Source organism: Paralichthys olivaceus, chromosome 4 (assembly GCF_024713975.1).
Source record: "Paralichthys olivaceus isolate ysfri-2021 chromosome 4, ASM2471397v2, whole genome shotgun sequence".
Lineage (NCBI taxonomy): Eukaryota > Metazoa > Chordata > Actinopteri > Pleuronectiformes > Paralichthyidae > Paralichthys > Paralichthys olivaceus.
In genome coordinates, this window is record NC_091096.1 from 16,392,187 (window position 1) to 16,416,695 (window position 24,509).

At 42.5% G+C, this 24,509-nt stretch overlaps 1 protein-coding gene across 12 annotated transcripts in view; it reads right to left on the bottom strand.

Moving 5' to 3' along the window:
• Positions 1 to 24,509, bottom strand: part of mctp1a (multiple C2 domains, transmembrane 1a) — a 138,979-nt gene that overhangs the window by 47,999 nt on the left and 66,471 nt on the right. For 9 of the 12 annotated variants that reach the window (XM_069523926.1, XM_069523928.1, XM_069523919.1 and 6 more), the window contains 10 exons: positions 24,395 to 24,433; positions 21,367 to 21,531; positions 20,835 to 20,965; positions 20,119 to 20,305; positions 12,642 to 12,735; positions 7,980 to 8,082; positions 7,121 to 7,223; positions 6,412 to 6,513; positions 5,813 to 5,887; positions 3,325 to 3,444 (listed from right to left, as the gene is read on the bottom strand). In XM_069523926.1, the coding sequence (XP_069380027.1) occupies positions 3,325 to 3,444; positions 5,813 to 5,887; positions 6,412 to 6,513; positions 7,121 to 7,223; positions 7,980 to 8,082; positions 12,642 to 12,735; positions 20,119 to 20,305; positions 20,835 to 20,965; positions 21,367 to 21,531; positions 24,395 to 24,433 (1,119 nt within the window). The remainder of the gene's footprint in view (positions 1 to 3,324; positions 3,445 to 5,812; positions 5,888 to 6,411; positions 6,514 to 7,120; positions 7,224 to 7,979; positions 8,083 to 12,641; positions 12,736 to 20,118; positions 20,306 to 20,834; positions 20,966 to 21,366; positions 21,532 to 24,394; positions 24,434 to 24,509) is intronic. The other 3 variants (XM_069523920.1, XM_069523918.1, XM_069523925.1) reach the window with 1 other exon arrangement.

A 24,509-nucleotide genomic window follows, 5' to 3' on the forward strand; every position in this document is an offset into this window, starting at 1 on the left:
CGATAAAAAAGCAGCCTGAATCTTTCAAAAATTTGTTGTAAAGTGTTAAAATAAAACATCCACCATTTTATGGACGCAGCGCTACAACAGCTCTGGTACCTGCGGAGAAGTGCAGATGCTGAAACTCCTCGAGTGCTCAACAAAGGGCCTCACGCATTTTCTCTTAAACTCCTCGTCTACTCAACAAAGGGTCTCACGCATTTCCTCTCTATCTCTGGTGATTAAACTCTGACTTTGTATTCTCTGTTAGTCATGCCACCATATTTCAACTATCATTCATTTTGCAAATCAGGAGAGCAGTAAAATGTGAAAGTATATCTTTCAAAGCTGTCCCTTGCTGTGGGCAAAGACGAACTCCAGACTTTAAAACTTTTAAAAGTTAGACAGGTTCTTTGAAGAGGAGTCAAAGGAGCAATTTAAAGAGACCTCAAGTGGTGTGTACCACTGACTGCTATGGCGTCTCAGCGCTGTGCGTGTGTGTATGCGTGTATCAAACTGCCAACCAGATATGTGCAAACACACATATACACACAAAAAACACACACAGACACTCCAATAGTTGCTTCTGTACCTGTCTTTGCTTTTTTCCCTTTTTATTTCAGCAGGGTGAATTTTTATCTAAATGCAAAGCAGGTGATAGGTGCTCCAGTTTCCTCTAGAAGTAGCTCCCTTGTCTGGGCTCTCTTCCTGATAAGAGTCCTACTTTGCCTGACATAAAAGAGCCCGGTATCATTTCCCCTGCCTCCCCAACAACCCCCAGCTCGCTGCCCTCGCCCTTCCCCTAGCTTCACAAAGCTGCCTCTATTTGCTCCCAATTCAGGGCCCAATTGCAGATAAAGTTACAGCAAATTTGTTTGGAGGAAGAGCTGCTGAGGCCTGCGGTCCCTGGGGCAATAACAGCCTTGTCTTGCAGGGGCCGTAGGGAGAGCTGGCAGCGGCGGGAGAACAGAACCCAACACCGCTCAGCCCCACAATGGCCTCAAGTCTCCAGGAGGGAAAGGCAAGAGGGAGGGGAGGAGAGGGATAGATAAAGAGGAGCAGGGATGGATGGACGATTTGAAGAGAGAGAGAGAGACATTCAGCTCGCAGGTGTGGGGAGAGGAAGCTGACGCTTAACCTCCAGACAGGGAGACGGAGACACTATGATCCACCCATACACACGCACACACACACACACACACACACAGACAGACACCACCCATCATGCAGGACAGGAGGTAACTCCAGTCCCGTCCATTGTGCCAACGCCTCAGGCAAAGCTGCCACGGTGGCTGATTCACTGTCAGGATGGGTGGGTGACAACAGCGTGGGTGTGAGAGAGAGAGAGAGAAAGGCTGCATGTGAGACTATACGATATCTCTCTTTCTCTCTCTCTCACACACACACACACACAAAATATATACACAAATCACAGCTGGCACTAATGGACGATGTGTACATGCGGCTGGCACTGCAGAACATGGGCAGAAGGAGAGTAGGGGACCATGAAGAAAAATGTGAGCATATTTTGTTGAGGGAATGTTGTGAAGTAGCAAAGTGTGACAACTGCATTTCGATGCCTTCACAATATCCACCAGGATTGCGTCGCTGTTGCACGCTTTTGTAAATTTATGGGTTGAATTGCCCAAGACCCTACCTCTGCAGCTACAGGAAAGTTAAGTGGAACATCTGTGTAGAGAGACGGCCAGACAAGACACACACGCGAACATGTGAACAGACACACGTGCCCGTAATTGCACACAGCCGCACACCTTTATGAACGCACCACCTTGGCCAGATGGCCCCCCATAAAAACCCACTTAAAGAGATGAGCGAAGTGATTAAGAGGCCTCTCAAAGTGAGGGAGAAATGAGAAAAGGATGAAGAAATGGAGGGTGGGGAGGGGGGGTACCTATGTGGAGGAGAGACCCTAAATACTCTGATGCTTTTAGCTAAGTGCATACTCCTACGATAGCACACTCCCAAAAGTGGGAGGAGAGGAGGGGGCCACAATGACACCTACATTTCAGACTTTGTGGAAACTATAAAACGCTGTGTCCTTGGCCTTGATAAATCCTTTATTGTCATCTGAATACTTCAAATTTAGGTGAGTACAGTGAGAATATGAATAGTTGGCTCTTTTAATCTGAAACGGATGAACTACGAACTATGATTACGAAAAAGGTTTACAAGGTATGCAACATGTGTTTGTGCTCTGACATGTAGGCTGCACCATCCAAGGCTGCGTCCTCCCTTTCTCCATTCACCATGTATAGAGTGGACATTCTGGAGTGACCTTGTTTTGTGTGAATTCCGACATTTCTTTTTTCTCATTTATTTCTGTGGGAGCTTGTACCTCGCTCAGCCTCACATGAGGAAATGCAAACACACACGACACACCAGGCTTACACACACACAGAGGGAAAATGTTAACTGATCAATAGTATGTCTCTTCTGACCCGTGTCTTGTGATGACACTGTGACCTGCTGTACAAACACACACACATACACACATGCAGCCCCTGCAGAGATAAAACTGGTGACAGACAGCCAAATGCTGCTAATGTCTAACGTCTGCCGTGGAACACTGCCGTGGTAAAGGGCCGGGGCGGGGCCACCTGTCCTGTAGCTGCTTAAGTCGGGACACTAAACCAGACAGGATTAAATGTCTGCTCTGTCATCTTTAGGGTAGGAACCTCCATGCAACCACTCACTGCCCTGCAGGAGAATGTCTTTTACTGATAGCTCTGCTGTCCAATTACACTTCACCTTTTAATACCAGACACAGATGACAGGAAGGGAGAGAGGGAGAGGGTGGAGAGTGAGGAGAGGTTGAAGAGGAGGGCTGACGGGAGAGGCTGCCACTTCCACTGTCTGTACACAGCCTGTCACACTTCAGTAGATTGTAGTTGCATCTTCTATGTTGTCTTGCATATACGAGAGTCTTATTTAGATTGTGCTTAAGCTGCAACTGCATCAAAACACACACTCATCAAGTATACACAAAGTATGCTTGTATATTTGATGCAAAGCAAGGAGAAGGAGCTAATGGAGACCATCATATCACCGTATTTAGTGTGTGAGTAGTCTGCAGTAAGGGGTTACAGTGTGTACTCAACTGTGCTTGAGACGTCAACAATCTCTCGTGTTAAAGTGTGCAATTACCAGTGGAGGATCCATACTTTGTTAGCAGAAATGCCTAAAGTGTAAGCTCCTACTGCGTGTGTGTCCAGACTAGTTTGTTAGTGCATGTAGAAACAGTATAGACTTCAAGCTAAATCCTCAGATTTGTGGGTAATATGCTACAGTTTATGGCACTGCATATGAAAGCTCACTTCTACGTACCAAAAAAGCACAGATGCTCCTCTGTGGTGAGTGCCATTCGAAGCAGCTGTTGATATAGCAGCCAGTATTGATGAGGAACATGATGCAGCGTCTGACTCTGTTAAAGTTGCGTAACAGCAGCTGGAAAGTAAAACAATAAAAAAGACAAATACGTGTTTTAGACAATCGAAGGTTAAAAAAGTGTACTGTAAGGTTATGTTAGGTCAAACTTTATAGTCCACAATGTTGAAATTTGGCTTCACAGAAAAACAACGTCATAGATTACAAATAAGAACAATAGGATAAAACAGTAAATCTGGAGAGTCGCAGACAGCCTAACAAGGGAATCAGCATGGAGGTCCATCGCTCTATTATGAAATGAGTGTACATAGTTCATGTTGACAGTTTGTAAAGTGAAAACACTTATTGAACTCTTCTGATGTTTCCACATTAGCTGCACTGTATATTCTGTTTGTTTAATCTTATTAAAAGACAAAGTAATTAAAGGAGCAAAGTGATCAATCTATGAGGTTACTCTCTGATAAAGTAAAAGTTTGTGAGGACATACTGTTAAAATCACTCCTCCTTAATTGATTAAATCACATGTGAATTCATCACAACTTCATAAGTAAATGTGTTTAGAACCTTGAAATGAAAAACAGCCACTAACTCTTTTCATGGAAGGTTCCGAGCCTGTGGTGTCTCATTCTGCTGTCACTTTGTAAACTGCCGCATTTACAAGTTACAACTTCAGATTGGTGGCATTGACCTTACTTTGTCTTCAATGTTGCAGCATCAGAGTGCTGACGACAGCACAAGGACATTATCATTGTCAGCTACACATGCATGTGGATCAACATATAGGACAAATGGCTCCTTTAAACCTAACAAGCTGACACACAGTGTTTCTTTGAGTCTACTGTCCCAGTGATAAAGTTAAGTACAATAATAACAATTTCCAACACGCCCCCTGGATTCCCCCCCCTCAGGGTTCTCCAGGCATTTGGCCAGAGATGAGAGAGAACTGGCTAACTGCTGTCCTCCCAATGGGTTGGCAACCATTTGGGGAATAGCATAACAGCTATCACCCAATCAGGTCACCACCAGGAGAAAGTGCTCCCGAAGGACACACCGTCTCCGCAGATCGCTGTTCAAAATAACATTCTAGGCCATTATTCTACTCTTTGGAAAATTGTGTGTGTGAATGGGAGTTCTGTGGGTACGCAAGTATATGTTTGCAACACTACAGAAACATCTATTGTCTGGATGTCTGTTTCCGGGTGGATTTGCATGTGGTTAGGGGTGGCTTGGCTGCTTTGATGCTAGATGAGAGGAGGATTCCTTATTCTCTATGTATAATTATGTGAAGCTTTTTGTTGCCAAACTGAGGATGACTGTATGATGTCCTGCTGGGGACACAGAGACCCTGAGGACGGCAAGACTGTGAATCATCCATTTCAATGTTCCTCAGCGCATGCACTTGATGTACACGCTGTACTCTGCCAGCCTCATTATTGCCATAACTGCCTTGATAAGAATTTTTTTTTTCATGAATTATTTCAAAGAGTGCCTTGAGTTATTCCTTAAAAAACACTTAGAAAAGCAGTGAAGCCATTTATTAAGTCAAATGTCATAATTGCAATTAAATGGTTGTATTTGGCAGGCGGGCAGCTTATGTGCTTTTTTTCCCTCTCTATTCTGTGTGTGTGTGTGTCAGCACACTAAACAGCAAGCAATGGCAGGGGAGCTCCTACCACACAAAAGAGCCCTCATGGGGCAATCCCTCCAAAGCAGCCAGTGACATCATCATTGGGAGACACTGACATGGGTCATCTCAGTGAGTCAGAGGTGAAATGGATGAAAAAAAAAAAAGATTCCGCACTTGGGAGAAGAGCAGAGAGACACAGTGAGACAGAGAGCAGCAGAGATGGCAGACGCAGTGAGGAAGAGGGGAATATATAGAGGGCTGACAAAAGGGTGGTATGGGACCGGCTGTGCCGCGCTGGGCCGACCACGGCTGTGCTCGACTGTGCATGGCGCAGCATTGACTGCTCAGCCCAAACGGTCACTCATATGACACATCTGATGTGGGCCAGCCCCTACCATTCAGCCCTTTGTGGTGCCGCCACACTGAGTGGCGTGACAATGAAGTGCAAAGCAGCAGTGGCAAAGAGGGCCAACTATAAGGATAGCCAATCTACTTATGCACCCCACAGCTGACAGCTTGACATTTCTATTCACCACTCAGAGTGGATACGAGGGGGGGAGTGATGAGAGAAGGGAGAGAGGAGGGAAGAAGAAGAAAAAAAAGAGAAACGAAAAGAAACGCTGTTTTTCCTTCAATCATCCTGTTATATCTTGCCCACACAGTTGTTGTACTTTGCAAGATGCCACTCTCCAGGCTTGTTGGTTTTTGCTTCAGACAGCTGAGCAGAATGGCTCATACGGTGGTGGACACAGATAAAAACGAGGCGGAGAGGTGGAAGATAAGTGTTGGTTGCTGATGTACCTGTTTGGACACTCTGGGCTCCTCCTCGATGTACTTCTGCTCGATGGGAATCAGCGTCCTGAGACCAGCCTTCACCTGGAGGATGGAGGGAGCACACACTGTGTCACAAACAGCAAATGGTGAGATTGAAATGCCACTGATCCAGATAAGGGAAATTATAGAGAGGAAGGGGACTGTATTTGGATCGATTAGTGGGATTTTCTAACACAGCCAGTGCTGATGTTACATGGCAGCCCATGCGTAGAGCAATGCCCAGTGTCAGAGGCTATAGTGAGAGCAGCGGAGAGAGCGAGCGGTAAGATGGCCGCTGCAGGACACACACAGCGATGGTGACTGGGGGAACAAAGACTGCTGAGAGGGAGTCTTCGATAATTAAAGCCAAAACGAGGACGAGGGACAAGGGACGAGGGATGAGATGGAAGCAAGGGAAGGGGGGGGGGGCAAACAGAATAAAGACAACAGCGGCGTGAGGGGGGGATGCTGGATAGAACAAGAGAGGATGGAGAGAGAGAGAGAGAGGGAGAGAGGGAGGATAATGGGGGTGGAGGGCAAAAAAAAAATCAGGGAGGAGAATCAAAAAAGCAAAAAGAGAGACTTACAGCATTAAATATCACGTCTATTTCGAGAAAGATGACCCCTTTTGTTGGCCCTGTCAGCTCCTTGCTTTTCAAGGCGTAGGCTTTGCGTTCTCCATTTTGGATCTGTGGGAGAGGGACATGACAGGCGTCTGTCTGGCAATACCCGGCTGAATCGGCTCCCCGGGCCACCTTTGAACCCCAGCTGCTGCCAGTGACAGGGAACCCAAAACAACTGTGGCAACTCTGACAAGTACCTGTTCATTACCCACTGCAGCTCGGCTCTGTCAAACAGAAATTAACTATCCTGGGGAATCACACAGTACAGCGGAGCATGGATATATTAGATACACGGCTCTTTCAGCGGCCATATATTTCTAAAATATAAGAGACACTCTTCATTCTTTTTTTCTCCAAATCACATCGTTCTATCTCTCGATCAGTGTCATTTTCACATTATCTTCCAGCCCCTGACTTTCTTTCTTCTCACCTATCAATCTCTTATGTTTTTTTCCTCAGCATCTCTTAATTTTTTTTCTCCTTCCTGTCATCTCTATATCTTTGTGAAATAATAACAGTCTCATCTGTGGAGTTGCAAAAATAACCTCTGCTTTTTATATCTTCCACTGTGTGTTTTCATTCTTACTGTTCCTCTATGTTCTATCCGCTATCCCCATGGGGAGAAGAAGAAGAAACACACACATTCACACACAGAAATCTATCTTTGACTCACATTTAGTAGAGGAATAGCCACTTTCCCCAGGAAATCTGCACTTCTGTCTCTGTCCTCGTCGTAAACGGTGACCTCGAGTACCGAGTGGATGTCCTTCACGTTACTGGACCACACACAAAGACAATATCACTGACATATTTAACAGAAGGGCGACAAACTCAAAATGTGTGAAAGCGATCACACTTCTTTAAATATTAAAGACACTAAAGGAAACAGTGTTAAACACCATTTGAGGCATAAAACTGCCTCGTATTGGAAAACCCTCTAAAGCATTTACATAAATGATTAAAATTCATTAACATGCTTTATGTGATATTGCGCTACATTACTGCATGAGCCAAGTAGAACTCAAGTGTGAAGCTCAGACGTCTCATCATTTGAAAACAAGGCTAGAGAGAATATGGCTGAAGTATGTATAGAAAGCAGGATATGAGGATGTGCACTCAGAGAAAGTCAAAATGAATTTGTACCATTACTGAAAGTTTTTACCATGAATCATTCACAGTATTTGTAAACCAAAAATTATGTAGGATTACATGAAAACATATAATAATATATATTATAATCTAATAATAAAACTTGAATTTGAGTTTTGTGTGCAAACACTATAAATAAGCAATTATAACAACAACAAAATTGTATTTTTAAGATCAAAATTCAATAATTCAGAATATAAATTGTGATCAATAAACATTTTCATGCCAATTTTTTATTACAAAACATAGATAAACTATTGAATGATATGAAGTAAAAAAAAAAAGAGAGACAGTTTAAAAACTAAAATAAAAAATAATCAATCTTTATTTTCATCACTGTTGTGAATACAAACTGTCCGTGTGCATTAACACACTCCACTCACAAAGTGAAGACTTTGTTCCACTCTGGGTTGAGGTTTTTGTAGACGGTGTGAGTTTGCAGTCGATCATTACTCAGCTCCACCACACAGAACGGGTCACTCTTACCTACGGAGCACAAACACAAGAATGACCTTCTCAGGGAAGAGAGAGAAATACACACTGCGGACACTATAGTCCCGTCAGCTTGAGGTTTCAAGGAAAGCAAGAATTCTCAGTAATTCCAGCAGTCCATCTCAAATCCATCATATTAAAACAGATCTTATATACAGCATCCGCCCCTTATAGCATATCACAGCTCTGATACTCTGGACTTATCACAACTGCAATAATATGATTCTTTCATTTTTAGCCCTGATGTCGTATATATTATACAACAGTATATCAGTGGAACAGCTGCAAGCCGTTTCTATCAACACCCTGGGAACATGGACGACTAGAAGATAAGCTCCAGGACAACTGTGCCCTCGGCACTCACGAGGAGGGGGTGGGAGAGAGAGCAGACAGAAGATTTGGAGAATGGATGGTGCTGAGAACACAGAGGGCGACGTGGCTCTGAAGGCCACAGAAGTTCAGAGTAGGAGATAAAGAGAGCGGAGCAGGGTGGTGAGAAACAGAGCTGGTCCACGATTAGCGATTCCAGAGCGAGCAGTGACACGGCAGCGGCAACGACGTGAAGGAAAGAATGATGTGAGATTTAAATGATGGAAGAACGACAGAGAAAACATTTCCTCATTGCATTTCTGCAGAGACAGATTTGGAATTCAACTCCGTGGCAGCAATTTCATTAATTAATTTCATTAATATAACAAGTGATATTTTACAGTAATAATAAAAAAGAACAACATACATCCACACGTAGATTTATCCTCCAGAGTAAATCATTTTAAAAACTCAAGGATCACACATAAAATCATTTGAGTGGCCTGTCGCTGCGAAAGATAAAACTTTACTACACCGTGTGAGAACTTTTAAGACTCTTCAATATCATAAAGCAATAATGATATATGGCTCATTATAAATCATATTCATCAATGCTAATTCATTCCAACTAAACCTTCAATTCACAATTTACTCTTGTTACGCAACGGGGTAGAGAGAAGGTGAGCGAGACGGAGATGAGGAAAAAGAAACATGATCACAAACGTATGTCGTCCTCCTGAGAATAGCGTACTGTACTATGTCCTATATATTCTCTATTTGTTTACTAACGTCTCACATTTCCGTTTCTCTGTACGCAGAAAGGACTGAGACCAGCTCCCCACGCCTCCCGTCAACCGCCTCGAAATGAACTAAAAAAACAACACAACTCTTAATTCAGCCTTTGATCGTTACAGGGCTTTTTGTTTCTTTTAACTAAAACTGTTGGGAGCTGTTGAGCTGTTTGTTCAAGCTTATCACTTGAAAAGGCTGGGTCAGGAAGTTAAAAAAAAAATATGTCCTACGAAAATTTCCTGGGACAATACTGAGGATGTAAAAAGAATGTTAGTAAAGCAGCGATGTTGCATAATAAGAGTCGGTAAAAGTTGGGATTGAGTTCAAAACCCCCCACCCTCTCACATTAATGTGTGTGTGTGTGTGTGTCATGGGAAATTTGTGTGAGTGAGTGTGTCATTGATTGGTGTGATTTTCTTCAAATGTTGTGACAAGGGCAGGACATTTAGTGGGCGTGCAAAGTAAATGTCACTGTGATCAATGCTGAGCCGTAGGTGTTGCCTTTCATATCCGTTTGTGGCGCTCTATTGATGTGGAGCGTTTGAAGTGGATATTGACAGCTACGACTCCTACGACAGAAACACAGATACATTAAAATACACAAAACACAACAGAATCAAGAGCCCACTGCTCTGTGCGTCTCCATATTCACACTTTGTCAGCTACGAGAGCTGTCTGACTTCCAGGTACACGGTATACTGAAATGAAAACTCACTCTACACATAAAAATGTTTTTTTTAAATTGTCAATAAGTGCAAATATTTTTTTAGGAGCAGTTTCATTCAGTATTTTTACAGTAGTGAAAAATATAAATCCTCTTTCATCATCCCAGAGCCTTCACAGCATAAACAAATCTGGTCTCATTAAATTTATATGCAATCACACAAATTAAGAAATGGAAATTATCTGCGCTGAAGCCCGTCCCTCCCCAAGTTTCTCTCTAATATTTTGCTTTTAATGACACGGCATGCTGTGTTGCCGCAGAGACCCAGTTGTCGTTGGTGATGAACTTTCACCTTCTTGGCCACCATCACCAGAGGCAGCTGTCTTAACAAATTACACGCTCAGGTTTGAGCGCCACTCAGCGATCATCCAGGTAATGTCCGAGCACAGCACCCCCCATCCTCTGGGTCCCGTCTCCGTGGTGCTGGCTGGGGGTCTGCGGGGACGAGTGGGCTCGCACTCATTTCAGGGCGCCCTAAGATAAATGTGGAGGATGAATACAGTGGCGGAGATGAAGGAGCACGCTGTAATTGCCTCGCAGGAAGCTTAGCGTTGGTGAGGGGTGAGGTTACAGAGGGAATGCATGCTCTCGTGTTTCCGAGCAATCAAAATTAATTATTATTCAGACTTTAAAATGTAAATCAGTTGCATTTTTGTCAGTATTCTTGTTTCATTTCTGTGTCACTTCATAATACGTCACTATGCAATATATGCTAAAGTATTTCCCTTTGTGTCAAATAAAAACCTTTACTTTACAGGCAGCTTACTGAGAGAGAGTCTACACTGGCTGCAGTGCTGCTGAACGTGCGTGTGTGTTTCTATGCGTGTGTTCCTTCTGAAATGCTCCAACACTGTAGCATCCACTCAGAGGGACAAGAGCTGGCAGACAAAAGGGATTGTTGGTTTTAGAGACTATTTTCAGTTATCCTACTCGGCCTGGAGAGGAGCTACTCCACAAAAACACTTCAATTAGAGAGAGAGATGGAGAGAGGGGAGAGAGAGAGAGAGAGAGAGGATAAAAGACAGGAGAGGAGACAGGCAGCATGAATGGGAGAGAGAGGGTGAACTCTCTTTCGCTCACTGACCTCCTCTCCCTCTCTCGCTCTCAGTGCGTCTGTTTGTCTGTCCGCCTGTTCTCTCTCACCTTGCTCCTGACCCTCTCTTGGTCTGGGATGTTAAAATAGGGTGTTCATGCGGCGAGGGCTCTTACGAGGCTCTCACACAGAGCTATTGTTTCTGCCAGTGAGACACACACACACACACACAGACACACACACAGACAGACACACAGCTTCACAAAAAAAAAAACAGGAATTTTCTTTGGCTTTTTGTCTCTTATCTGTATGAGATCTTGTACTGTATCTACTTGTGAAAGAAAATATTTTCTAAGAAAAAAGAAAAATATTGTATAGAATATAGAAGTGTGAATCTTTTTTCTTCCTTTCTCATCATTTTAAATTTCCACACATTCAGCAAAAGGTATCCTTTATCAGGTTAAACACGTTCCCATGTGTTCATGTCAATAATTAATCCAAACGAATTTTATTTGTGTAGCTAATATTCACAAAACACAGTTTGCCTCATAGCATGAGTGTGTGACATCCTCTGTCCGTGACCCTCGAGCAGACTGAGGAAAATTACCCCCCTCAAATAAAACATTTTAAACAGCAAAAGAAAAAATACAAAGAAACCTCAGAGGGTCACAAGCAAGGGATCGCTCTCCCAAGACCAACAAGTCGGAAGTCGTGTTAACTTTTTACTCAAATGTCGTCAGTTACAGTAAAGTGAACCTAGAACAATAATTTCATTTTCACCACAGGCTGTCACAAAACTGCTCTGAAATCAAACATGTGACCACGTCAAGTTTACAGAGAACGAATGAAAATCAAATAAACAACCAATAGACATTTGACTGTAATTCCACTTTTTTTTAACGAGGATCCATGAAGTTCAGACTGAATGATGAGCTCTACAACGAGGTCATGGAGCAGATTTGTGCTCCGAGTGAAATACAAGAGCCATTAGCCCTGCACTCCGGTCGCTCCACGCAATAACCCAAATCAACCAGCTCCAGTCCGTATTGGCTAATGGTACTGTGTCTGCTTCAAATGAAGAGAAACTCCAGACTTTCTCTCTTTCACACACACACACACACACACGCACACACACACACACACACACACACACACTTCTTCTTTCTACTAGATAATACAGAGTGAAAAACTAGCCCTGTCCACTGTAGACCTAATTAAAAGTAAGAATTAATGGAGAATGGAGGATTCAGAGAGAGCAAGCAGGGAAAGAGGAGGAGGGAGGGAGGAGGGAGGGAGGAGGGAGGGAGGAGGGAGGGAGGAGGGAGAGAGATTTGTTGGTTCAAATGTGTACTTTTTCTCTATTATTCAAATGAGCAGCCAGCATCTTCTTCTAAAAATGTAGAGACAAATTTAGTGACCTGCACAAAGTCGACTTTAACTCTCTCTAAGGATTCTCACACAGGATCATCCCTTAACCAAAATTACACCCTGACTTTATCTTTGGCTATAGATTTATGGAAGATTACTGGTAGAGGAAAACACACCATGGAAATTGGTCAATGTCGAGCTCCAAAACTTGAGCAAAGTAAAAGTGTGAGTATAAAGATGAAAAATCAAAGGCACAGCTTCTGACAACGTGAACAAGAACTACAGAGGTTACTATCCTGTCGTTTGAACCTAAGGTTGCCATCTTACCTGTGACATCTGCCGCCATCAGTCCCTCCGCCCTGATGACCTTTACCTGCACCACGCCGACATCTTTCAGGTTGTGCAGTGACCTCCACAGGCTCTGAAACATCACAGGGACAGGGGTGAAAGGTCAAAGAGGGTGGCAAATTAGCATCGAAGAGAAAGACAGGTCAATAGCCTGACATTTCATTAAAAGAGGAAAGGGTAGAATATGTCCTTTAGCAGTCCTTACGTGAAAATGTTGAGCTGGCATTTATGGTCCAAGACAAATGGCCGGATTTAATTTCACTGAATAGCTGCTCTCGCCTGTGTAAGATGTTTCCTGACTTTGTACTTCTTGGATAAAATGGAACTTTACCGGTTCTAGTAAAGAATATGAGCCATGTAGCAATACACTGTAAAATGTTACAGCAAATAAAAATTATACACAGATAAATGTAGAACAAAGACAGGTTATTGTAGGCACAGGCAAGTTTAGTGCTGCAATAGGTTATGGATGAAGTAGATTTCAACACTGTATTTATTAATGGGGGGGATGCATAAAAACTATGCACTGTGAAAATTAGAGCAGGTGTTTCTTTTGTGTTTTTCCATTAATTTGTCTACTAAAATAAATAAGTCACTTGGTTACAGAGGAAACAGTTTTTGTGAAAAGTAAACTTTTGTTTATTGATCATTATGGGAACAAACAAAAGGAATACAATTAAAGGACTTTGAATGCAGTATTAACAAAATGCTGCAAGTTTGATGTTTGGCACATAGGGCTGAGCAATAATACTTATCAATAATTAGTCCAATGTATCATGTAAGCACAGAGGGGAGATATAACATAATTAAACTACCTCAGAGTTTTTTGCAGTTTATCAAGAGTTCTTCATTCTCTGTCCATAAAGAAGAGTGTCTTTAAACTCAAAAGAAATTATATTTCAACATTAATTGTGAAAATTATTGATACTGACTGATGTGGAAACTTTTATTGTGAAATAATTATTGAACATATTCCCCAGCCCTACTGAAATTATTGAATGAATTTTCTTTTTCAAGCTGATTCACCTCCTGTCAGTCTGGATAGTTTTGGTATCAAATATTTTATCCCAGTCATTCCACAAAGTGCTTCCTCATTAAGTAAGATTGAGATGTTTAAACAGTGAATAGCAGTGTCAGCTAACATAAATGTATATGATATGGAATAATAACATTCTTACACCAAAAATTCCAAGTAAAATGTGCAAGAAATGACAGCACATGATCACAATTTGCATGTGATGTGATTTCACTGATATTATCGCGTCTGGGTTTGCATTATTGAGACGCAGAGTGAGAGTATTAGGCTTGATATGTGATAATAGAGGTATTGTAGTGAGTAGACACATCCAATGAAGCGTGCAGTGATATAGTTATCACATCACACACACACACACACACACAGGTGACCTCCACACACAAATGGTTGATAAACACATCAACTGTAAAACAAGAACAGTCGGACACACAAGCTTACTCACAAACAAAGCACATATCCCCACTTGATATTCTTCTCCTCTTCCAGGCGTACACACCATAACAGGACATTTACATACACAGCCAGGAGTTGCCATGAGGCCTTGTGATTGTCTAAAAGGAGAAGGTGAAAAACTCTGTACACAAGGTTTTAATAACCAGGAGACAGAGGAATGACTATGTAAAAAGAGTTGTTTGTAAATCTGACGTATAAAGGAGGACCTGTGGAGATCTGGGCCGTGAGGCACTGACACACACACACACACACACACACACACACACACACACACACACACACACACACACAACCATAAACTCATGCTTTTGTTCACACCCAAATACTCAGGTATAAACACATGCATAGAAAAACCTACACTGAGGCCAAATTGAGTAGCATGTCGGCGTGTCTTAAAAGCAGAGTGGAAATGCACTTCACTTCAATTTATTTCTCTCTCCCTGGCAATAACCCCTTCCATCCCCACAGGAGTAATTATAATTTAAATTTCAGAGTCAGGGCCAGGCTACAGACTTAATTCATTATTACCAACTCTGTCAGACTCTGCCTGTTTCCTGCGATATCATTGTCCAAAAGCTCTCTAAAGGAGATGAGAGGGGAGAGTGTGTGAAAGAAAGAGGGGGGAGAAAAAAAAGAGAGTGTGTGAAAAAGAGAGAGACATACAGGGAGAGGGATAGAGGGGACAAGTCTCAATCTTAAGGCACGATTTCTCTGAAGATACAGCTGCTTGTTGTGATTATTGGGGGGCAGCCAAGAAGAGAGGGAGGAAAAGAGTCAGAGAGAGGGCATGAAGGAGGCGACAGAGAAAAAGATGAGGGCAAACTGTTGGCTGGCCACTGGGTGTGTTATACCAAAATTTGCACACACAGGTCTTTTAATGTGGGTGAAAGGTGGGGTTGACTCCTTCCCCATTGCCAGTGGAGGAGTTTGCCTAGAGTCTCAACAATGCAAAACAACTGAGGCGCTCTCTCACTTCGCTGTCTCTCCTAATGATCACATTCACCTGGGTGTTTCCATCACTGCCAACGGGAGCCAGAGCCGATCAAATCCTGTGTCCACTGTGGAGTCATTTAACCCGGGAGTAAATACCAATAGCCAGATGGTTAGTGGGTGTTAGTGAGTTTTTTTGACCAGTGGAAAAGAGGCTTTAGTGTTCAACAGTAGAAATGTCCTAATAGTGATAACGCAGGTGGAAGCCTTTACAGTACTTTTTTAGCTACTCCTCAGAATGTGTGTGTGTGTGTGTGTGTGTGTGTGTGATATTTATGGATTTACATTGTAACTAAACCAATTTAGATTGTGTCTTATTGATTAATATGTAATTTCATCATTTCTCAATACAGTTTATACAGGTTATGATTTGAAATAATATTTTAATTGTATTTATTTGGTTTTGGAAAACTTGGCTGCTTGACATTTTAGAAAATCCCCAAAAAATATTATGAAAAAAAATTGTTTGTATCCCATAGTATCATAAAATGTAAGAATACCAAGCAAAAGATACATAAAACAGGCACAGACACTCGCAGAAGAAAATGAGAAACAATTATTTCTCTAATAAATAGATGTAGAGATTATTTTTCATCCCCCAACCAATTCTCCGCTCTTCATCCCTTCCTCCTTCCACCATCTCGTCTCCCTGAGGGGACATTTAAGGTTCAACCTCCATCCATGATTGGTGGAGAAGACAAACCCATCCTCCTCGAGGATTCAAATCCCCATTAGAAAGATAGACAGCAATAGATGGACTGGACAGACACACAAGTAGAAAGACAGAGAGATGAAGGGAGGCCAAGACCAACCCCCATTCCTCCATTTACATCTCTGCACACCCCCCATCAGCATGCAGGTGGAATGATGGGCATAAGGAGATGAAAAGGAGGGATGAACAGAGGAGAAAAAAGGATGGACAGAGGCTTTTATAAGACAAACCCCCATCCTGTCAGTGATTGACATGTTGTCACAGTGACGTCTTGTTCCCATCTCTGTCATATTGCACAAACGCAAATGAATCAACGTCGGTAAAGCCTCATGACTCACTGTCATCTTTGCATCGTGTCACCTTTCATCAGCACTGAATATAATATGACACACACACAAGGAGAGCATCTGCCCAGTAACCATTAGTTTTAGGGGGACATTTGATCAAATGACTGTAAACGCCCAACCACAAACAGAAATGCTGCCAACTACCACTCCTGTTCATCAGCTCACCATCACTGTCTGTCAAGAATCCATCTCAAAGTTTGCCGTCCGCCCTTCTAACACTTCACTGCAGCCCCTGATTGCACTTCCTGTCCGGGTTGTGTCCTCTCACCTCACCTTAGAGCAGTGCACCGGAGTGGGTGGGAGAGGTACTGCAGGTGTGTGAGTGTGTGTGTGCAATACAGTACATGAGGGTGAGTGGTGAAGTGCCACCACTTCGGTGGAGGTCACCACGTCCTCCTCCTCTCATCCACTCATCTTGCGGCCAACTCAGGCCCATTAAGAGCCATTAGTGTGTGTGCTCCTTTGCCATCATAATGCATAAATTTCTTCTTTTCCTTCTCCCTCTGTCTCTCTCTACTTCTAGGAAACAGTAATTAGGGATGAAAGAAAGGTTACAGTGAGCAATAGTACATCTAAGGCAGTTGTCACTGAGTGGGTGTATTGCACCGTGTTGCATACAGCTCTGCCATCAGCTGCATTCAAAGTAGTTTGAGGCAGAATTTCTTATGTACTCGTTCACACGCATGATGTACGCTGTGAATGCAAGTGTACAGAGGCACATATAACAGACCTGATAGACACATGCATATACTGTATGTGACAGGCATCATAATGCAGATCCGCTGGAGTTCATTATCTGTTTTCAATGTCCTCAGATGCATGGTTTAAAATCTATGCAGTCTTCTTCAAAATTTTGATTATTGAACAGAGTGCACACAGCAGTATTTTATGATCCACTGCTACACACTGCCTTACAGTACTTGTGTGTGATTATTTTTTTAAGATGAGCAAGGTGGGACGAGCAGAGGACTTCAGTTGTCTTCTCTACTTTAGTATTGTCTGTAAATGTATCTGCTCTTTAAAGCTGTGATGATGACAGAATGGTTCTTGTATTACTCTGCCATCCCCCATCTCTTTACTAGATAGCTGACACAGGTAGGTACTGTTTTTGTGTGTGTGTGTGTGTGTGTGTGTGTGTGTGTGTGTGTGTGTGTGTGTGTGTGCACACCTCTGTTTGTGATTAGCAGTAGTGGATGATTTGTGCAGGCTTGTGCTGAACAGCTGATCTCAAGCTGATAATACTAGTCATTAAAATTGTGCCCAAGCACAAACACACACACAGGGCAGATTAGTGGGCTTTGAGCAGCACTGTTATGAATGAGTGGTGGTACTTGGTCTTATCAGTACTTTTTGATAAGGTACTTCTTTATTGAATTCTGCAACTGAAAGACAGCCAGTCTGGGAATAAGGAATATGTTAATGGGGTAGAGACCATTCAAGTCTGCAAACCGACCTCACAGTGCCCCTCCATCTGTACCCCCCACCACCACCACCCTCTATCTCTCTGTCCCTTCATCTGACGGGAGGGCCACGGCGGCGACAGAGAAAGAGCCGAGGGCTGACGGGAGAGCGGGACAGAAACGCCGGGGTGCGAGAGAAAGAAGGAAAAGAGGTAGGCGAGGGACGGGAAATGTCTTGGCCTCAGCCGAGCAGAAAAACGGGGTCTGCGCGAGTTGTGTGAGAGGTGAAATAGCTTTTTCTTTTCATTTTGCACGCCTTCCCTTCCCAGTGCAACCATCACCCTTTACCTCTCGCCCCCTATTACACACACACACACACACACACTAACACATACACACACACTCCCCGCCATCATTTTGTTAGTGTGAGGAGAGGCACAGCGTTTGTGTCTCGGTCCTAGAGCTCCCCCCTCTGATCCTGGGTGGTTGCTGCAGTGTGGAGCAAAGTGATCGACCTCCTGCAGCTAGCCAATAAGGTACCGGCACGGTTATGTAGGTCGTGGCACCCGTGTTTGGCCTGTGGAGCCTCGCCATTGGTGCTTATGCACAAATGCTGAAAAACGCTTCTCAGAACACATCCTATGGGCTCACAAGTACAAACCAACAGCTGTTTACTACACATGAACACATTCACTGTACATCCACAAAAAACAGATGGAACTAAGTGGCACTCGTGGGAAAATGTGCCTCCACATGTCTACTACATAATTAAATACAATAGGTGCAATCATGACATATATCTTACATTTTTATTATCATATAAAGTCTCAAACCAAACTGAAAATATTAAATGAAAAAATGTAATTACCTATTAAAATAAGTCAAGCAAATACTGATAATACCACATGACGTTTTGTTGATGTGCAGAGAAATGTCTCATGTCAAGGCTGTCAGTGAATGCAACCTATTGAGAGTGTGTGCGAGTATGTGTGCTAGTCGTTGAGTGTCTTTGTAGCACGGAGTGAGGATGACAGGGTGTGAAGGGTTAACTAGGCTAAGACAAAGACATAGGCTGAAAGCATTGTGTTGAGTGGAGGGCCTCTGGAACAGATGGGGCCTTGGGGCTTACTCTTTCTCTTTTCTTTCTCTCCATCTCTCCAATACTAAGCTCAAATCAGCGACAACTGGCTAACAAGCTAAGACTTTTTACACCCAAATAAATAACTCACATGCATTAATCATACACTCACAACACACACAAATCACTGCAGGACATCAATGCAAATATCAAACAATACTTGTGGTGTGAATCATAACGGCAGAGGCAAAGCAGTGATGTGAGCGGGGACATTTTCCAAACATCCCGAAAGAGATGTGATTTCTCGTCTCCTTCCTTGACCCCTAAACCCAATGTTTTTCTTGTCTTCTATTTTTTGCACCTCCCACTCCTCCACTTCTAACTTCAAATCACAGCTGCAGGTTGGTGGATTTTATTCCAAGAGTTGCTTTTTGACACGTCAGTCTGACTTATGACACAAGAACAATACTTTGTTCGAAACTTGGACAAGTTGACAGTTCATGTCACACAGTCACATAAACCGAGGGATGAAGCCATAGAATTAGATATATGGGAAATCAGTAATGCAGAAGGTGACTGCATGAAATTGTTTTTAGCAGAGTGAAGGAAAATATAAAGTATATGGGCATGGATTTCAAGGAGGGGAACTTTGGAACAATGGATATTTTTAAGTTTCAGTATTTATGCTTCCTCTGACTGTATTGGTGTGCTCAGACCAAACACAAAGCATTTTTTTCCTGAGAATATCCTCAAACAGTAATGATGTATGTTGAACATATGGACACGATCAAGAATGTGTGCACAGATCATCAATGACAAATCTCAATAACAGCATCACAAATATGTGTCTGCACAAGCTGAAATTTTACATCACATATCTCAACAACCGATCATCTTATCGGCTTCACACTTGGCATGTGTATTGTTTAGGGCCCAATGAGGTACAGTGTGCAATTTTGAGTCAGTCGGTCTTTACTTGGCACAGCTCATTACTGCAGGTCTTTTACAGCAGGTGACACTGTCATGAAGGTCAGTGTTGACATTCTTCTGACATCACAGACCAAACCAAAAATGGGCCATAAACATATTGTCACCCTCTGGTGGTAATCAAAATGGAGATGGCCAATAGAAAGTTAAGTGATATAATTTGACCACCAGGTAAACATCTGTTTCTACACTCCAGTCATTGGTTCTATCAAACAATGAACCAAGCTAGCACTAGGATTAGCTACCTTCCCCGGTTAGTCAAAAACAGTCGAGTGGCTAAGACACACAAGGTTAAATTGTGCCGTAAACCTGAGGAGGCATTATATTCCTTAAAAACCTAAAAACTTCATCTTAAGGTCTTGAGTTCTGGCCCACTGCGCATCTGCCTGTCAAAAGTATTCACACATTTATCTTACACTCACTCATACAAGGCTGCACTTTCAGTAAACTCACATATCTGTGCATGATCTGATGTCTCTCGTTCGGGTCGTCCAGCATGTTGATTGACAGGTCTGAGATGGAAACGGCAGCAGAGGCAGTGAGTGTAACCAGGAGAACCAGCACTCCTTCGCTTTCCTCCAGCGGCAGGTCCAGCTTGTGTGTGTGCTCTTTACTGAGATGCGACAGGTCAATGGTACACCTAAAGTGAACACACATGCAAAAACAAAGAAATACAATTACTGAGATCGCATTTATTCCATTTCTGACAACCTAGCCAAGCTGATACAATTAAAACCTTTTAGCAGTAACCTGAAACCATCACAATTGATTTTTCAGCCTGACCTTGATGTATCTCTGGTTAATATCAAGGCAGGCTTGTAGTAATTATTGCATTTGGGTCAAAGAGTTCAAAGCAAATGTTTCCTCAATTGGCTCCACTCCGATGAAAACAAGAAAATATTCCACAGGGAATGGCATAATATTCACCCAGGGTTTCAATTTGCACAGGAATGTTACTGCAGTATGTTGAACACAGGGTTAAAAAAAAGATTAAGTCCATAGAAATTAGAGACATGGTCATTTTGGCCAAAAAACAATCATTGTGCAATTTCTTTAAAACCTACAGTGTGAAGGATAGGTCATTCTGCCACAGGCTACACCTGTTCTACCCTAACAACCTGCAAAGTAGTTAGATCACAACATATCCAGAGACGGAGAGACCACTGTACCTTCCCATGAAGTCATCCTTCTTGCCAGCATCTTTGTCCCACACTGTGATGTCTACAAAACCTCCCTGCTCCTCATACAGGTGGAAATCAAACTGCTCTCTCCACTGGGGGTTCAGCGTTTTGGGAATTGTCTGAGAAAACAACAGAAGCAAATACACTGTTGATGGATTCGCTATTTAGATGAGATATGTATATGTCTATAGTTGACAGAGCTACTTAAACTTGGACTTTTCACAGACTATATGAATTAAAAATAATAAACTGTTAAAGCGTTACAAGACAAACAATAAGAAAAGACTAAATCTGTATATTCTCACTGATAAGTGATGCATTTTCCTTTCATAGTGTTAATAAAGACAAGAATGAGGAACTGAGAAATGTAAAAAAGATCAAGAGTGATTGCAGACATTTCTGCTTGTACGTAAACAAGTTGTTTTTCTAATGAACAATATGGAAATATAAATATGAAAATGAACAAAATCTCAACATATAAATGCTCCTCCAATGTATTCTCCAACAGGAGGACGTTTACCTTGCTTTTGTACTTCTGGTGCCCCATCCTGAATTTGACGTAAGGGTCACTGAGGCCATTGGTGTCCATGGGCTGCAGGCGGCGACCTTCTATCAGACTGATGCTGACTATACCTCGCCACAGCTGGGCTTTTCTGTGCACATCTGACAGACGCATACTCTGATACTGCAGCAAGCACACACACATTCACGCAAACGTGCATTTATTATGACAAGCACAATCACGAACACACACAAAGCAAGCACACATACACAGACATATGTATTGATTAACCCCAAGGTACAATTGTGGCTGTTGAAAACTTCGTCAACAGCAAACTACAAAACACAGATAGGAAGGAGAACACACCAGATAACACAGAAACACAAAACAGTTGAATTTACCCTTGAGGTGTGGGCTCACCTGACCAGAACAGCCAGTAAATAGGTAATAGGTTAAAAATATAGCCATCGCACTATATCCACTGAACAGTTTCATGGGAAAAAAGAGTGGCTTGTCAGTAGCAGCGTGTCTGCAGAAAAACGAGGAACATGTACCATGACCTCTTTCTACGCTTGTTTACCGGGAATCTACTGTCGAAAAAAAATTATATTTCATTGCATCTACTTGTTTTGTTTTTTATTCTACACAAAATTTGAAATATATCAAATAATAAACAAAGGATGCAAGTGATTTATAGTCTGTCTTACCCAAACTGGAAAGACCACTGAGACACTGTACTTCTGTAAATTTTGTATTCCATCTGGCAGTGCTGTAAGCTGACAGCTCCGCAAACTCAGATTGATGATTATCCATATTTTAAGTCTGTAGTTTTTTTTCCCTCCAACACTTTTCTCAGCACTTACAGGCCTATTTAACCTCTCTTTGAATCATGTCAGTATTCTTCACTAAAACAAAGAGCAGGGTATTTATTTGTCAAACAAATACACCCCCTTCTCTCTCCCTTTCTCTGCCTTCCTCTCTCCTCCTTCCTCGTTAGGGAGAATTTATTAGCATAGCTTTTGTTTTGCGGGTGAATTTCATTAAACTCTGAACAAACCCTGCCTTGCAAGTGCGGCCCTTTGATCTGGAGACGGAGCCTCTTAATTTCCATTCTCCAGACATTAAACAATGCGAATGGCTCCCTGAAATACAGCCAACCTCCCATACAGCAACTCCAACATCTTTCATTCCTCCTGTTCAATTGCTCCGAAACACACTGTATGCTAATGACGAGAGGTTGCCGTTATGTCCTACGCTAGCGTGATCCTAATTGTTTCCTTGTTTTGTTGCTACATATTTCTTCTCGCAAAAGAAGAACCATGGGCTATTTGAATTAGGGATCTGCATCCTCTCTGCCAGAGCGCAGCAGGAGAGAGATTGTGCACGGAGATGTTCGCGGGCTAAAAGTCTTGAAGAGATACCAGTGTTCATTTTAAAAACTAATACTGCCTTGCACATGGTTCAACTTTTCATGAGGAAAACGTTTGAAGTGCCAAAAGAAGCATTTTGCCTTGTGGTAAAAGTTAGAGACCTGAATTCAGCATGCATCTGACTTATAATTATTATCTCAAACTACTTCTTGAATAGTTTGCATCTCCTACTGTGGGTTCAGCACTCACATATGCTTCATTAAAAAGAAGTGGTTGTGTAAAAATAACCGTGCACTGTGTTGCTGTCGAGCACGGAGGCAGGGAGGCACTCAGGAGCAGCGCCTTTTTGGTGGGGTAGCACAGTAGCTAGTTCGTTAGTGTTTGAGCTAATTCCCGAGTCACAGGCGGGATGGCCCAGTTAGGAGGCTTCAAAGGCTCGGTTTAGGGAAGCACAATACAGCAGGACGTCTGCCCAGCTCCAACCAAGCGCACTTCAAATGTGTGTCTGTGTCTCTTGGTGGGTATCAAACTTTTTCACGGTTGGTTGAGGAATCATTCAAAACCTCTAGGTGCGATTTAGGAAATCAACTAAAAGTAAAACAGAGTTTCCAGATTCAGCCCTACACGGTGACAACAGGAAAATAAATACTGATGTTCCTTATTAGGAGTGAAACATGAGCAAACACGGCTGCAAATTAACATAATCGTGCTTACAAAATCGTCCCTGATACTTATATAATTCTGTATTTAGCTTCAAAAAAACATGGCAGGTGCTTCATGCAGGAGCAAATAAGAAGCAGAGCCTCAAACAGCATTAAACAGCCACATATAGCAAAACCAAAAAGGTAGCGGTCTGTTACGGCAAGATGGGAACTCAAATAATATCAACTTAAAAGATTTCCACTAGATGTAAGGGGTCTAAGAATGTCCTCCAATCTGCCAAGGATCTGGACGCCTTTAAAACCCCAGAAAACAAATAACTATTATTTTCTCACACGGTAGCTGCAATACACAGTGCAGGTCAAAGGTGGGAGAAGCACGGACATATCGTACTTGGAGCTCAGGCCGAGCAAAAGCACAAAGTTCACAGGATTATTTTACCTGTGAGATGAATTCATAATGAAGCCATGTTACACAACAGATCATCTTATTAATAACTGACTTCGCTGTAAATAGCTGGAGGTTTGTGATAGCTGTTTTTAGGGTTTAAGTGAAAAATAATGTAGAGCTCTAAACTCACTTAAATTTAAAAATGAAATGTTGATAAGAACAATCCAAAAAGCAGAAAATTAATTTCTCATAACAGTAGTATTTGTATCAAGTTACTTCTGCCCTTGGGGCAAATTTTCATGACTTATGACACATGGTTCCCCTTTAATTGCACTTGCATCCCAACAAAAGTTTTACATTGCCTCAGCTGATGTAAAACGCAGGTGGTGTATTGCAGCTTGTGGAAAATAAACTGGTGACGATGATAACTAAAGAACTGATCGAGAAAAGGAAAAAAGGTATAATACCACTGTGGGAGGGAAGGGGAGGAGGGGGAGGAAGAGGGGAGACTCCATCGACGTACCAGGACACCAGTGAAGAGTGCAGGAGGGGTGAGGTGTGGTTGGTAGTGAGGTTACAGTACAGTTGGGAGTTTGTGGGTGGGGTTACATGCTGTTTTAGTTTACCTTACTAGATCGTTTCCAGTTCCTTCTCAAAAGCATGGTCTGTAAATGAGACAAAGCTGTTACAGAGCGCCCCCCAATGTCTCCCCCTTAAAGCTGAGGATCAGAAGTTAAAGGG